Below are 16,719 nucleotides of genomic sequence, written 5' to 3' on the forward strand. Positions count from 1 at the left end.
CTCCCTGTGCACGCAGCCCCGGTGTGAACGCCCCGGCGCCCCGGGAGCGGGGCCGGGCCGGACGGCTGGCCCTAATCCGGTTAAGGGGGGATTAGCCCGGCGGTTTAAAGGCCGGAGCGGCTCGGGGAAGGGGTGCGAGGAGCGGCTCGGGGAGGAAGCGGCGGCCGCGGAGCAGCGGGACGGGCCGGGACAGCCCGGCAGCACCCTGTGAGTGAGCCCGGGGGCGGGCCGGGGGCGGCCGCCCCATAGCCCCGCCGCCCCGCAGCCCTCCCGGGGGCTCCGGCCCCGGCCGGCCTCGCTGCCCAGCCGTAACCTTTTGTCCTCCCTCCTTGCCTCCCTCCGGGCTTCGGCAGCGTAAACCATGCCGGCCATCAACATCGAGGACCTGAGCGAGAAGGACAAACTGAAAATGGAAGTGGAGCAGCTGCGGAAAGAAGTCAAGCTGGAGAGGCAGCCGGTGAGGCAGCGGGCGCGGGGGACCCCGGGGCGGGGGGCCGAGGAGCCCGGCACCCCCCGGGAGCGGTGCCCGGGGCAGGTCGGGCGAAGCCGGGCGGGGCGGAGCGGGACAGCCCGGTCCTGCGAGGGGCAGGGGAGCTGGGGGCCCTCAGGAGGAGCTGGGCGCCTCAGGCAGCCGCCGCCCCGACGTGCGGCTGGCACCGGGCTCCCGCCGCCCCCAGTCCGCAGGAGGAGGCTGCGGGGAGAGAGGGAGGCTCCGAGGGACCGGCACCCGCCGTTCTCGTGGCCTTGGGCGCGGCACTGCACGGCACGGCACGGCCCCCAGCAATGCGGGGGGAGCAGGAGAAGCCGAGCCCGTCCTCGCCTTGCCCCAGCGAGGGGCAGAGGCCAGTGGGGTGCTGCTGCAGAGCGGCTCTTCCTCCTGCCGTGCCCGGCAGAAAACACCGCGCTCTTCCCAGTCTTCCCACGGGTGAAGTGGTTTTCCAGTGATCTTTGTTGTTGTTGTGGTATTTCTGCATAGTTTCTATACGTGGAAGAGCAGAACTGATCTCACTTCATGATAAAACTTTTTTTTTTTTTTTTCCTTATTCCGCATTCCAGCAGAAGCAAACTCATCTAAGTAAACACTTCTATTTAGGACTAAAGCCCATTTATGTTAGGGGATCAGTGGAATTATTCATGCGAATTAGCTCTAGGTACTTAGCCCAGAAAACAAGAAAGCCACAATCACGTTTTAGGTGCCAGTTAGCTATGAGTGGGTGTACACGTTAGGTGTGGTATGGGTGACAGCTCCAGCAGTGCTGAGGGCCACACATGCAAGTGCTACAGACACCTAGATTATCCCTCAGAGAGTTCTCAAGCAACTGGAATATACACTGTAGGACGTATAGATTTTGATTTTCATAATAACAATTTTAAACCCCATCTAAATATTCCAAATAACACAAAAGGCTTTAGGGAAATGGGTGTTTTCAAACCATCTGTAGTAAATAAAGCACAGACAATGTCCTCAATTTTACCAATGCGCTACACAGAGCTTCACTGTGAGAGTGAAATCTGTGTCGTAGTTGTCTCAGTCCCCTGGTAGCTCCATTACAGGTGTTACAGGGACATAGAAGTGCAGAAACCACCCTTCATATTGCCAAAAGTGCAAATGTTTATCGAAATTCTTCTTGACCCCTTCCTATACCTTTACAGCTACACCATGGCGTAAGGCGCCCCGACTCGAAGGAACGGGTTTGCAAGGCACGGCAGAGCAAGGCAGAAGTGTAATGGGATTTGTTGGTCCACATTCTTCTCTGCCCAAAAGCAGCTAGAGGTAGTTAGGTCTTATTCCATGCATGGTTTGGTGTGGAATTAACCATGAGTTATTTCTGATGGCTTAGAGCCAGTGATACTGCAAGTAAATTCACCGTTTCTCTTGCCATCATTTTACCTCTGCAGTAATATACAATTTACCAGGAAGGCAACAAATGGGCCTTAAATTAGAATTTAATGAATTCTAATTTAATGAAGTGCTGACTGACTGCTGTCAGCGCAGGGATTGTGGGCACAGCTGGGAGTGCGTCCTTAGAAATGTCCCATATTCAGGCACCTGAGGACACTTTCTGCTGCCACAGGGAAGGGAAACGACAGGAGCATGTGGTCAGGGATCCTCTGGAGCTGGTGGGACTCGCTTGCATGCCCTCAGGCTCCACACCCACTGTGGCTGTACCTGCTGCAGGCACTGCCTTCAGAGAGTAAAAATAAACCAGTTCCTTCTTCACGGGCAGGTGTCTGTGCAGGCCTGCCCCGCTGGGTGCTGCCTTGCTGTGAATGGCATGCAAGGTGTCACGTGTGTTACTGCCCTTTCTTAACGTGGTAGTGCATTTTATTAACCGTTGTTTCAATTAACCCCAGGTCACCTGTAAGTGTATTCTTTCCTACTTAGTTCTTGACCATCATTTAAGATGTGTGGTTGTTCCTATAGAACTACAGAGTGGGGATTTGAGTTGCCACCGAAATATTGTTGGATGTTTTGTTTGGGACAAACATGTAAAGTTACGTATACTTGGAAAACAGATGCCACCACACTGTGGAACTGAGATTTTGCTGTTCCTGAACACGTTGACTCTAAGACATGCTGGGGGGAAAGCATGTGGTCCTCAGCTTAATAAATCTATACTGGCTATTTAAAAAAAATGTAAGTTTAACTATGAGGCAACTGCTGTTCCAAGCAGCATACGCATTTCCAGTGATGCTCACACCTTCAGTGAGTATCGGGCTGGGAAAAAGTGGAAGGAAGCTGAGCACACACGCTTAGTGCTGGCTCTGTGGTCAGCTCATCCCTATTCAAGGGGCAGGTCAATAGGGAAAGATGCCAATTCACCGTGGCGTGGCTGAGATGCGCCCCACCAGCTCTGGCCATAGCACTGCCATGTGTTTGTTCCCCGCTCCAGGTGTCCAAGTGCTCCGAGGAGATCAAGAACTACATCGAGGAGCGGTCGGGCGAGGACCCGCTGGTGAAGGGCGTCCCTGAGGACAAGAACCCCTTCAAGGAGAAAGGCGGCTGTGTCATCGCCTGAGGCTGCCAGTTCCCAGCTCCACTGCTCCTTGTCCTACACACTCAGGAGCAGATCTTCTTCTCCTTTTTTTTTTTTTTTTTTTTTTTTTTTTTTTTTTTTTTTTTTTTATTTTTAAGTAAGCCTAGCCCGCCTCGCTCCCTCCGCACGGCCGGGTCCCTTCACTTTCGCCACCTGTTTACTGGGGGCACGCTGGTTGGCACTAAAAAAAACCTGCTTGCCCCTCGACGGCCTGCCTCGGCCGGGCAAGGGAGCCTGCCGGGGGCCGAGCCGAGCCATGCAGGGCCGTGCCGGGGCGGTGCAGGGCCCCCCGGAGCAGCCCGCGGCCCTCAGCGGGGCGGAGCGGGGCAGGCGGCGGCCATGGCGCTGCGGGGCTGCGGGCGCTGGGCACTGCGGGCCTCGGCCCTGCGCGGCGGCTCCGGGCGGCGGCACCGCGGGCACGGCGCCGACACGCCGCAGCACGGCGCCTTGCGGGCGGCCCTCAGGAAGGTACCGGGGGCGGCGGGGGGACGGCCAGTGCCGCGGCCCCCTCCGGACGGAGCTTCCCCCTTCCCCCGGGCTGCCGTCAGGGGCGGGCGGCGGCAGCGCGGAGGCTTCCCCGGCTGAGCGCCCGGGGGCCCGGGGGCCCGGTGCCTCCCGCCGGAGGGACGGGGGGAAGGAAGGAGGGAAGGGAGGAGGGAAGAGAGGAAGGCGGCCGGGGCACGAAACAGCAGCCCGGGACGGGACATGGAGGCCCCGTGCCCCCGCTGCCGTGTTTGGGAATGCCGAGTGCCGGGACGGAGCCAGTTTGCCACGGTGGTGTTTGTGGAGGGGGCCTGGAGGAGTAAAAGTTAGTTTTCTTGTGAAACTAAGTCATGGACTGAAGGGAAAGGAAACACGTCGGGTAAGGGGAAATGGGAGTTGAATGTCAAATGCCGCTCTGCAAGTGGTGGTGGCACTGGTGAACCCTGTTTGTGCCCAACAGTGAGGTCACTGACACCTGCAAAAGGCAAAAGTATAATGAAGCACGCCTGTTAAAGCTAGATAATTAGGTTAAGGTTAAGGTTAAGGTTAGATAAGGTTAGATAATTAGATATTTATTTATTTTGTAGAAAGTGCTGTGTTGGGGCACACTGGGAGGGCTTGCTGGGGGGAGTCAGATGGGATGGGACGGGACAGGACGGGATGGGATGAGATGGGATGGGATGAGCTGCATGTGTGTGAGAAATCTGCCTGTGGACTATGGTGAGTGAAGTGCTGAAGTTCAGTACCTACCACAACGAGTAAGCAGCATTATCATAATGTCAGCCATACACAAGCAAGCAGGGTGTGCATTCAGAGGTGGGCATGATGAGGTGTAAGGAGTTGTCCCTGATGTGCCTGGAGGTAAACTTTCAGCTCCTGGCGGGTGCTGCACTGTAGCTTTTTAAAAACAGGGCACTCTGGATTGCTTGATGTTAGCTCTCGTGACTTTGGAGCTGTGCTGTTACGCATTTCATGGAAGCTTTTAAAAATGACTTGATGAATCTTAAACATTCATGGATAAATTCATCATTTTTCGATTTTCTCCTCTTTCCCAGTGAACTGTGGAGAAAAGATAGTGCAGCTACTCCTGATTCATGCAATTCTTACTTCAGATTTCTCTTTTTTTTTTGAACTGACTTTCATACTTCAGTGTTGAAACAGGATATTGCAAAGGCCATTTAATTCATGAAGCTTTCTATGACTAAAACTAGGCTTCTCAGCCTTGAAGTTCTGCAGTTGTGTGTTCATTTTCTGTATAATACAAAGAAACCCGGTGCACAACCAGTCTGCTTCCTAACAAATTAGTTTCATTAATCTAAATTCCTGGACTTTGTTCAAAGCAGGAATAAGCTGGCAGAGAAAGCATCAGTAAAAATGTTGCAAGTGAATTCTCTTCTCTCACCTGGATGACTACAGGATTGTGTCACAAATACCGCAGTGTCAGGCTTGTGCTGAGGCCGTCTGTCTGTCTGTCTGTCTGTCAGCAGTCACCTGCCTTCCTCTGATCTGTGTCACTCAGCTGTTCCACTTCTTTTGCAGCGGTCTTCCTGCACGTGCAGGGAGGACAGCAAATACTGCTCGTCGTTGCACTTCGCAGCTGCCTTGTCTCAGATCCGTGGCATTCTGAAACAGAATGAGGCCAAGGCCTTAGTGAAGGCAGTTGTCTGGATCAGGGGGGTTTGGAAGGTCCTCTTTTGTCAGGGAAAGATTAAGATGCATATTTTGCATCTCAGGTGTTGGCAACTTGGCAGTCAGATGAAAACGGGAAGGAGAAGTGGCAGCATTGGTATCTGCTGGTGCGATGTTTGCTGCTCTGTCATGTGCTACAAATATGTGGACTTTTTTCCCATATGCTTTTATTTTATGCTTATCCCCAAGTTTCTTGGGGTGCAGCTCACGGTATGCCCTGCCCTTCTGGGTTTAGTGCAGAGAACTGTAGCGCAGACTGAGAGGGAAGCTGATGCTGCGTCACTGCATGCGTGCCCATATTGGAAATAAAATTACAATAAGCAACATAAAACCAGTTTCATCCTTGTCCTGTATTTTACAAAAGGGTTATATAACCCTTATTTTAGTTTTTATCTGATCATATAGGGAAAAAAAAAAAAAGACACTAGTTTATGTCAAATCCAGTCTAATGTTGTTTACCGCAGAGCTTCTAGCAATCAGTGTTTATTTTGGCTTAAGTTAAACCTGTCCCCAGTGAATTTAAGATAAACTGAAAAGTAAACTCTTTGGGAGAGGATGACCACTCAGGATCCGTAACGCATTTTAAATTTAATGGTTATGTAATTTGGGCGACTCTTTCCACTAGACAAACCCAGATGCAACTACCAGAGAAATTAAAGAAATGAGCAGCGCAATTCCATTAGTGAGAACTGTTATATTTTGTCTCAATTTATTTTATTTTTTAATCTGTTGAATTAATGTATTTTAAATGATCTGTACTTTTCCAATTGTTCTGAGCAGGATGAGGAAGAGACTCCTGTAATTCCAGGGAACTGTTTTTAGCAAGGGTATTGAAATAACCTTGCGAGTGGTTTCCTTTACTGCTTTATAGGTCACCACCCTTCCTCTTGGAAATTGAAAACGTAACTTTTCCTTACCTTGTTGAACAATGCTTACAGTGCACTGGTATCCTACAGTTTAGTGCAGCAATTAAATTATAGTATAACTGGCTTCAAGTAAAAAGGTTTAAGCTACTTCAGGTGTATGTATAACTGTGTTTATGTATATGATATGTTCATGCACATATCCATTTTTGTTTTCCTCTGGCATTACGAGTAAGAAGCTTTGGGAAATAGGTTTGAAAAGGATTGGCATATATTTCAAACGAGGTGCATCTAATATAAATGAGATTTCATTTTGCATCTGGTGCTGGCTTGGTCTATTTACACTGTGTTACATCTCTGTAGGATAAGAGTGATTCATGTGAAAGTGAGACTTCACCAAAGGGCACCATTGGCCTTATTTGCCACACTTGGGTTGTATGTCTGGCCCAAGTTATTAACAGTGTCATGAGTTTCTGTCCATTAATACAGATATTTTTAGAGGAATTAAAGCCTCTTAATATTAGAGTATGAAAGAGCTGAATTAAATATTGATTTTCACTATAACTTTCTAGTAAAATTGCTGTAAACTGTATAATTTTTGTATGTCTATTTCTGACATTCTACAAAATATTGAAAGGTATTGGATGGAGTTGGCTTGTTCATCTTTTATAGCAAATCACAAAAATACAGTAACAGAACAGCCAAGTAGTTGGATGCCGGTATTACAAATAAATCACTTAAAATTACTTTCTCACTAAATTGCGAGGGAGAAAAGGAGAGAGGAAAGACACAAAAAAAGCTGTGAAATACCTGACTGGGACCTCTAATTTTAAAACACTGTTTATCATGCATTTGAGGTAGAAGCTTAAGCAAGGAGACAGTTAAAAATGTGACATTAGTAAGCCTCACAGCTTTTGCACCGAGTGCCCTTCTATCCAAGGCAAACAATACGGAGTCCCAGATTCTGGGTATTTGCAGTAGCCTGTGTCATCTTGTGCCTGACAGAAACATGTTGTAAACATTTTGGGGATAGATTCCTTGCTGGTATAAATAAACACAGAAATATCATTCCCTCCTGCCAAGATTTTTTGGCTGAAATTTAACAGAGAGGAAATTTTCATAATTGATTTTTGTCATTATCGGAAGGGGCAGCTGAGATATACCAGTGCAATAAGAGGTACCACTGACACATTCAGGAGTGCCATACCAAAGAGTTGCTTTTAAATCAGAATCTGGGAGAACAGGAGAAGGAAAACATGAGCTTCAGCACAGTCAAATAGATCCTGAAGAAAGCTTTTTCCAATAACCAGAATAATGTCATTTAATACACAAATACTTCATTGTGTAGCAAAAAGGCAGTAAAGGCAGTTTAATAAGCAGCATGTGTACTTGTTGCACAGTGCCAGAGATTGCAGTTGCTTTGTCCCCCTCAACATTATTCATGTGAGAACAAATTTCCACTGCATATCCTTAGTCCTCAATGAGCATTTTCTAGCAGGAGAACTGGGCCTGAGGGATATTTTTGTGGTTCAACTCCAGCTATTATTTTCCCATATTGTTGTCACAGCACATTGGAGTAGGCAATGCAGGTATGCACTTCAGACAACTAAAATCCTGTCTTAATAAGCAGTTTATGACTGAGGAAATGTCTGTGTTTTACATAGGTTGTGCCATGACCATTTGAAAATGTAGCCTTGTTTAAATAATTTTAGGTCCCATTTGTATGGAAATGTGTGATTAAATCTCTCCCCCTGCCCTGTGGGCACACTGATGAACATAGCAGCTCCCAGCCAGGTGTCATAGTGCTCTGAAAGCTGTTCTTTCAGCCTGCGTTGTTCTGGACTTTGCCTTTCTGGCAGATTTTTTTTCCTGTTAAGGCTCAAAGGGAGCGTGAAAACCGACCTCTGGCTTCAGTCCCTGAAGATCAAATTTGATAGGTGAGCACTGATGGATTACGCAAGGACACTTCCAAGATACTTGGTGTGCTGCTTAAAATTATTTTCTGTCCTACAGCCAGGCTTGTGCATCTAGTCAACAATTGTATTACCAACCTACTTTAAGCACAAAAGATCCCAGGTCACTTGCTATGATGACACCACCCGAGGTTTGTGTTCCCTCAAATGCGTTTCAATGATGAGTTTTTAACTTCTCATAAAAAATAAGAGCCGTAGTTTCTCTGTAAGAGTAAGTCAGGGCAAGCTTAATGACTTTAAGTATTTCCAGAAATACCATTTTATCTGCAATCTTCCATTTTATGTAATGCAGGCTTCAAAATATGCCCTGTAAACTTGAGGTTGGGCAAACTAGTACGGGTGGCATGCTGTATTCCTGAAAGTGCCACAAACATCTGAAATGGCACGGTGCAGACAGTTACACTGGGCTTTGAGAAGAAGGGAGCAATGGGAAAGCCAGACTGTCCAATCTGAAGCTGCTCTTGTTGGTGGCTGGTCTAATCCTGGGAACCTGTGGAGTGTGAGCCTGATGAAAGCTAAAGGTCTGAAGGGCTGGGATGTGGTTGGGGAGGTGCTCTGATGCACCCTTGACCACACCTGCTGGTCTTTGGTCTCTGGCATGCTTCAGAACCAACAGGATTTTGTCAGGAGTCATCTTCCTCCTCTGCCAGCATTCCCAAAACTGGCTGTGGGAAGGAGGCTGGATTGGAGCAGTGCTACAGTGTTTGAGAGGGGAGCTTCTCCTCAGGCAGATTTGGTAAGGTCACAAGTGTTGCTGGTAGGAGTTTGCAGTGGGATAAGCACTAGGATGTATGTCATGATTGCATTTTCTAAGACAGAAGTGGAAATTAGGAACACCTCCATTATTCTTGAGAAGAAACCAACTTTCCCAAGGGTAAGCCGTAGATCACCTCATCTGGAGAGAAATGTGGAACATTTTATTTCAACTTAGCTTTATCCCAGCCGCAAAGCAAATGATAAATGGAAAGTAGATGGAACGGGCACACGCTGAGTAAAAATGTTTCCCATAATGCTGGAGCAATGTGGTAAGTAAATTCCATGTAAGCTTCTTGTGGTTGAGATGACAGTCCAAATCTCTTGTTGATGAATCAGTATTAAGAACTAGCAGTCCTTCAGTGTGGTCAGCTGTTTTAACCTGTGAGGATACCCCAGCTCAGCTGACAAGGTGATGAGCATAGTTCAAGTGCCAGCACATTTATAAAATGACATAAGTTGTGAGTCTTTGGTGGGTTTCCATTATTTCCATCTGCAGTTTGGCATGTGCAGAGCCATGCTTTGAATAGCTCCACAGTATGCTTTTCTAATTTGATGCAAGATTAAAAGAAGGTAAAGGCAAAAGGGGAGTTAGTATCAGTTCTAAATATATTCTCTTTTATCTAAGGATTCGTGATGTGGGTCACCTGGATGCCGTCAGTCAGCCTTGTGTTATGCCCAGGACTGTTTCTCTGGGTGCAGGTGTAACACACAGATACTCCTGCCTGAACGTGGCCCAGTGATGCACTAGGAAGTCCTGGGAGTACTACAGGAGATGCTGCTTGCCATTTCTGGTCCTAACTGGTGAAAAAGCGCCGTGAACATCTGGAAGGTTTGCTTATGGAGGTCTCCTGAAGAAGGAAGTCCATCAGTCTGGACAAACTGTATTGTCCAGCCAGCACTTCATACAGTGTTGCTTAAAACAGCCAGTCTCTCCAAGAGTTACCCAAGTTTCACATTGCATTTCTACCTAGGTACAGTGTTAAGTGTTGAGCCCTGTCATGGGGAACAGTGTGTGGGTGGCACTGATGGATGAAATCCAGGTGTTCGTGTCTTTCAGGTTGGAACCCATCCTGTATTTTCATGAAGTCCTAATGCTTTTCAGTGGAGAGGTGGCCTGATAATGTGTTTTGTTCATGCAGGGGTGTAATCCAGAGCCAAATAGGAATAATCACAGTTCTTAGGAACAGCATTTGTGGTCACTGTAGCTGAGTCTGAATCTAGTCAAGCGCTGGCTGTTTGGAGGTGGAGCAGGAAGTTTCTTTGATCTAGTTTTTCCCCATAAGGATACCACATGTGCACAAAAATTCCCTCTGACTGAAAGAGAGGGAAAGAAAATGAGCTTTATGCAATCACATTAATAGCTATGTAAGTCACAGGGATAACACAGCAGTGGGTTTGGAACAAGTAGCTGTATGGACAAAAGTTCTGATATTTTAAGTATTATTCTCAAATCTTCTTTTGTTTCATAACCAAGAAACTGTGTTTCTGCTAAGAAGAGTTCCACTTTCAAAACTCAGAGAAGCGTGACTTGTCTCTGGCTGTGGACAGACATGAGGGAAATACTGTGGCAGTAATGAGGAAAAAGCATTATTTTCTGCCCAGGCAGAAATTATATTTTTATATGCCTCTCCTTGGATGCTATACATGATTATGTTTTTGTATACAGGGTATATATGTGTGAATATATTTTCTAGATCCCTGGGAGAATTTATAGTTTTTGCAAAAAGGTCATGGTAAGAGGAGCAGAATTTATTGTCCAAGAAGAACACAGAGCCTCTCATGGCTTAAACCCCATGATGCTGAGTATCAGGGGTAAGAAATGTTCCTTTTGATGGCATATTGCATTGCCCATTATGGTGTGGTTGAATGTAGGATGTAGCAGATAGTACAAATGAGACAGAGGAATAAATAAAATAAAATAAAACCTGAATGGAGCCAAAGGAAAGAAGTTGAGAAATTCCCTGTAACCTATATACATAGGCAATTTTCTGATCTCAGGAGGCTTTGCAGATGTATTCCCTTTCCTGCTTTTGCTGGAGAACAGGATTCAGCATGGTTGTTGAAGTTCTTGGAGTCCAAAAAGGGAGGCAATTTTGAGATCCTCCCATTTTCTATCATATTCCTGAATAGGGTTGTTGAAGGTGTTGTGGTTGTGAGTGTGCAGGGACTGCAAAAACTCCCAGGTTTGTGGAGGAGGGGTTTTTCCTTGTGTGCGTCCTTTTGGGCTGGGAGAAGGACACAAGGAAGGAGGAGGGTCAGCTAGGGTCGTGTGGGTTCCTCCCCAACTGGAGGCCTTTCAGCAACTTGCTTTTCAGGAGAGGTTAAGCTGGGCTGGCCTCCCAGGTTTTAGAGTGGACATTTTAATTTCTTCTCTGGGTGACAGTGTGTGCCAGGGTTACAAAAGCTGCCTTCTCCATACAGGGTAGAGGGATAGCACTGCTTAGCCCTGCACTCCCTGGAAGACTTGTAGGCTTTTAAGTTTTAGGTAAGCGATGGCAAAAGCTTTGTGGTTGATTCAGGGTTGATTTTTGTTGTTGATTTATTTATTTTTGCCTCCTGAGCTAAAAACTGTAGCCAGATGTGTGGAACCAAAAGATTTGCAGTATTCAAATTTCTGGAACAATAATCAGCTTTGCTTTATGTATTATGTATGCGGCAGGGAATTGTATCACAGTGAAAGCGAAGAAATGCAATGATTTAAACAGAAGTGTGTCCAATTACAGCCAAATGAATAGAGCAGAAGAAATTGCATTATACTCATAATGTGCATGCTTTTTTTTTTGCTGGAAATAAAATAGATGGGGACAGGTATGTTTTATTATATAATGAGATGCTGCCAAGTCTTATGTTATAGGGCTTTTCCCTCTGCTGATTTTTTTCCCTTTGGGAAAGGGCAAATTTAATTTAGTAGCAATTTGTTCCTGTAGTGGCTGATCTCTGCAGTCTTTAGTACCCAGTGCTGTAGCAGATTGCATGATTCCTTGTTGCCTGTGGCATGGCTTAATTGAAGGTACAAAAAGGAATTACGGAGCTATAATTAATCAAGTTTAAACACGTCTTCCCATTTTTTTCTTATATTTTCAAGCACTCAGGAAATTTTTCTGCTTTCCTTTTCTCTGAGTCTACTGAGTATTGGGTTTGAACCCGCTGGGAAGCTGAGCTCTGGCCACAGCTGTGTCTAAAGGCAGAGGAGAAAGGCAGATGTGAGCCAGGCCTGTTCACCCTCACTGTGCCGTAATGGACCAAAGTAAAAGTATCCTAACATACCTGAGGTGCTAGCAATGAGGTGTTACCTGCCCTTTTCAACCACCTTCACAGCAAAGAGCTGGAGTGACTTTTTCTCCTTAACTTTTATGTCTCGAGCTCAAATGCTGCCCACTGGGGAAGGGAAAAGGGGAAAGCTGAATGAGCTGAAATGTGTGTACTTAGGTTTAAATGTACCCATGTGCCTGATGAGCATGATTGTTTTATTCTGTCAAGCACTTGGTACATCTACAGGCAGAATAAAAGCTAAGCAGTGCAGGCCGCAGACAGCACGGTGAGCAGAAGCGCAGGCCCAGCACAGGGCTGCGGTGTGGGCCTAACCATGGCTCTGTGCTCTGACACCAAGTTGGGGGCTGCCAGTGTGTTTCACTAGCAGGGGTCAAAACAGTGAAGTGTTTAAACATCTGTGGAAGGCTTTTTAGATATGGAATTAAATATATATGTGCATAGTCTATAGGGCTTGGCTTTCTATTTCCTTCACAATGGTATCTTCTGGCTCGTTTCAAGTGTCATTTTCATCCAGAGTTGTTTTTTTCCTTCACCTGGCTCGTCACATCTTGTCCTGCAGATGTCATGCAGAGTAGTCATTTCTGCACATGAAACGCATGGAAAGCTGGGGAGACCAAACTGAACCGAAAGGCCAAGACTTCACAGTATGGTCCTTTAGACTCTCCCAGGTCTAAATGTTTTCAGGGGGTGGCTGTTGGCGGACGTCCTGCCTGGTGTATGAATGTCTGGCATATTCTTCAAAGTTCATGGATAAAGTACAAAGTTTTGAGAGCAATTTTCCTGCCTTCCCTTTCAAAGTTGTCCTCCAGCCACTCATTTCTTGCTCAGAAGTGTTCATTTAGTGTTCAAAAAGCTGCTGATAAGAACAGCACATCCTGCTGTTTAATACAGTTTATTTTTGCAGGGTTTCTGTTTGATTACTTTTTAGTCCATTAATTTCAGTCTATGCATCTCTTCTTTATTGAATGTGCTTGTTGCTGTATCAGTGACCTAGTTTACAAGGGCTAAATCAGTCACATTTCATATTAGACCTGTAAGTCCTTGATTATAATGGGGGAAAGATGTAACAGAAAGAGCTGGAGAATAAAACAGTGATACAACTTGGGGGAATTTCTTTCCTTCAAGTTCAGTAAAGGCTTTTTAAGAGGATTTGGATATGTATGGTAATTCTTCGTTTATTTTTACTTTTGACAAGGGGAAAACAAGACTGAAAATTCTAAGTACAATAATTAAAAGTCCTGGAAAAATATTTTTAGGAATTATAGAGAAAAATACGGAAAGAAATCAAAGCATTATTTTTTAAACATTTATGTGAATGTTTAAACCACTCCCTCTAGATTCATTGCTAGTGCCTGTAAAGTTTTGAGTTGGATGGATACTTAATTACTGTGTTTTTTCCTGCTCTTTCCCCCATACTCTGTGCTACACTTACGTCATGATTTAATATCTTGATGATGGCTTGAAAGTATTCTGAAAGACTTTAAAAGTAACTGCCTTCTAAATTATAATTTTAGAACTTGTTGGTTTGGGGTTTGTAAAATGAGTCATGCTGCTTAAAAAAGCTGAAGTCAGAATTGCTTCATTTTTGTTCTTTATTTTAATTATCTAAATATTCTGCTTCTAGGACTTTTTTTTTTTTTTTTTTTTTTTTTAATAATACATGTTTTTTTTGCAGGGTCATGAAACGGATGGCTGCATTTAAATTGAACTTTTCCAGTTCAACCCTGTATCACTGTGGAAAACATTTTCTTGGTTTGTTCCCAGCAAGAGTCTGATGACAGCTCTGAGTACAGAAATTTCCATATTGCTGTTGAGGCTCAGTCCCAAATCCCATACTCAAATAGGGCAAATTCTTCAGTGACAACTCTATAGGCAGTCTTTTGCTCGGATGTTAAATTGTACATTTAGCTGAATAGCCCAGTGTGAATACAGAGTAAGATCTGCAGATTGTGTTTGAATGCCAGGTCTCCTATGATGTGGGCACAAGGGAGTCTGGCCTTCCTCCACATGCAAGGAGGGGGAAGTATTTTGGCAGCCTCTAGGACAAGTACCACCTTGACAGAACTACTTGTGTAGTGGTGGGTTATTTTTTACATGGGTCTCCTAGGTGAATACTGAGATACACCAAGAAAAATATGTACATTTTTAAAAGACAGGGAGTGTGGGCCAGAGGCTGAGAGAGAAATCCCATAGTTCTGCATGGCTAGCCCCATTATTTCAATTAGTGATTAAAAAAAAATAAATCCCCAAATAAAGGTCCTGCAAAACTTCTTGGAAATCTTCAGTGAATCAGCCTGTACTGGTTGTGTATCCCGAAAGAGGAAGCGGTAGGTTGCAGCCTTGCTGTTGAGATTACTTCAGACCTCAGACAGACTTGTAATACTGGATTTTGTTTGCCAGAAGAAAGTGCACTAAATAAGTTGATGTGAGCAGGCAAGGTTCACACCGCAGGGAATGATTTCTGCCCACTGTGTGGTTCAATCGTTTGTTGTGTGATGGGGTTATTTGTAACCTCCTGTGGTTTGCTACGTCCCATACTACTTCTGCTTCTGCATCTGATCTCGTCAGAGACAGAGTGATGGCCTCTTCCTTCTGGGCACTGACCACCTCATCCCAGGCTCATCACATCCAGGTTGGGTGATCCAGGCCCCCTGGCAGCTCCTAGCTCCTGCTGTGTTCAGGAAGAAGACAAACAGGAGCTATTAAACTGGAAAGCACATTCTGGTGCTGCTGTTGCATCCTGTGGTTAATTTACGTGGGCTTGCTCTGGTAGCACATATGGACACTGCGGTGGATTTGGCTGCCTCAACTCTTTGCGTTCTTAGTTGTGGGAAAATACTGCCTGTCCTCACACCAGCGTCTGTACCGTGCTGCGTTGTCTCGCAGTGCAGTCATTGCCGCCAGAGGTTATGAATAAAATTAGCAGGATAAATGTCTTATCCTGTGCTGTTCGTTATTTTCATTAATTATTGCTGGTGTCAAAGGCAAAGGTCTCTCTAGTCTGTTATGTCCTTTCTTTCAAGTCAGTGTTTTACTAATTGTCCTATGATCAAGGAAGAAATGTCATTAGTGGTTTCTTATTTGTTTTTGTTGTTGTTTTTGTTGCTTTAAAGATCCCATTAACTGTGTTACCTTTAGTTGTTACATTAATAGAGCACAGTTCAATTACTATAGCTTGATTTAAAAGAAAAAATGCTCCTCTTAACCTGGTACAATATGGCACCCCTACATCTGTTTAATTTTCTTGATACAAAAGTATCTTTTTCTCAAACTCGTGCTTTGCTAGTAAGACAGTCTAATTTCAGCTTAGGTATAAATCACATAAAGCTTTAGTAAAAATTTCTGTCCCTTTGTAAGAATTCAGATTAATGGTTGTTGTTTTTTTTTGTTGTTGTTGTTGTTTTTTGTTGTTGTTTGTTTTTTTTTTTTTTTTCAAGATTCACTCCCTATATCATCCTGTTTACTGCATGCTGAAATATTGTACTAGCACTGTACAGTATTGTAAGGGACAGAAACTGTGTGTTGAAATGTCATGGGCTTTAATTTCTGATTTTAATTGCTTGATAGAAGGTAAACTCGCTGGTAAAAAATTGAAAGAAATCTTTAATTGCTGTAAAGGACATTTGTATACAGTCTTGGTATCCAAATTAATTAAATTACAGTTTTCACCTTTGTAGAAATAGCATGTTTTAGAATACATTGAGAATTAAGTGACAACCACTAATGCTTCTGCTGGTACATTATCAGCTACGTGAAGGAAAATCCCCAGATGTGTGGTTTTGTTTCCTTTCGCATTTAAATAGTACAGTAAATTCCAGGGGTAAATAATGAAAGCATGCAACAATCGGGCGGTATTCTGGGAAGATATTTTCATTATTCTGTTTTAAACAGAGACCAGAATAATCCAGAACAGAAAATCGTAATTTCTGCCTTTCTTCCTCCTCAGCCCTCCCAGCTCAATTTCCCCTTTCCTGAGCAGGAAGCTACAGGTGTTGTTTTCACAAAGCTTTATAAAGACTACATTAAATAAAAAACACTTTTATTTTTCTTACTATCATTCAATATGAAATGAACCTGTTGTCTTGATCAGTTTCCAACTGGGCAAATAGCCAGTGTTTTTAAAAATAATTCATGGCTGATTCCAGCCCTAGTAGTGATCATAGTAGTGATGCAGACTAAACCAAGGCTCAATTCTTTAGTTTTACATCTTTAGGGGTTGGATGAAGCAGCCCAAAAAAACACCAGTCCTGTACACGAGACTTACCATGCCTCACTGTCAGGAAAAGAACATAATTTCTGTTGTGGTTTACTCTACTTTATCAGCAGGCTGAAAAGATACATGGCTCCTCAATAGATGTTAAATCCCAAATGCCACTAAGATTTGGCCAGCTAGATTAAGTAAAAAGATTTCCTTTGTGGTTATTAATATCTGGTGGATAGCATTTATGGCACGCAGTGTTAAGATATTTCTACAGAGAGGAGTTTTAGATCTTACTGTAGTCAGTATCCAAGTGATGCATGTCTGAATGTTACCACCCATGGTTTCCACATTTCTCCTGATAAAGCATATAAAATTAAACAGAACTGCTGCTTGGCTTCTGCCGAAAGTTTGTTTCTGTGTATTTGTCAAACATGGCATGTATA

At 44.6% G+C, this 16,719-nt stretch overlaps 2 protein-coding genes across 3 annotated transcripts in view; both read left to right on the forward strand.

Annotated features, from left to right (window-relative positions):
• The first annotated feature begins 33 nt into the window (after positions 1–33).
• On the forward strand, positions 34–3,107 carry LOC118162952 (guanine nucleotide-binding protein G(I)/G(S)/G(O) subunit gamma-11). 2 transcript variants are annotated; one of them, XM_035319409.1, is made up of 3 exons: positions 34–207; positions 351–457; positions 2,895–3,107. In XM_035319409.1, exons 2-3 carry the CDS (start codon positions 362–364, stop codon positions 3,018–3,020), a joined length of 222 nt encoding a protein of 73 aa, XP_035175300.1. In that variant the 5' UTR covers positions 34–207; positions 351–361; the 3' UTR covers positions 3,021–3,107. The 2 variants fall into 2 exon arrangements, with proteins under 2 accessions (XP_035175300.1, XP_035175298.1); XM_035319407.1 differs by having other exon boundaries at positions 36–207; positions 354–457.
• Positions 3,108–3,343: 236 nt separating this feature from the next.
• The window catches only part of LOC118161923 (probable acyl-CoA dehydrogenase 6), an 89,914-nt gene continuing 76,538 nt past the window's right edge, over positions 3,344–16,719 (forward strand). The window contains exon 1 of the mRNA XM_035317697.1: positions 3,344–3,506. Coding sequence (XP_035173588.1) covers positions 3,378–3,506 — 129 coding nt within the window. The 5' untranslated portion in view covers positions 3,344–3,377. The remainder of the gene's footprint in view (positions 3,507–16,719) is intronic.

The sequence above is a fragment of the Oxyura jamaicensis genome, chromosome 2 (genome assembly GCF_011077185.1).
Source record: "Oxyura jamaicensis isolate SHBP4307 breed ruddy duck chromosome 2, BPBGC_Ojam_1.0, whole genome shotgun sequence".
In the NCBI taxonomy this organism is placed as follows: Eukaryota; Metazoa; Chordata; class Aves; order Anseriformes; family Anatidae; genus Oxyura; species Oxyura jamaicensis.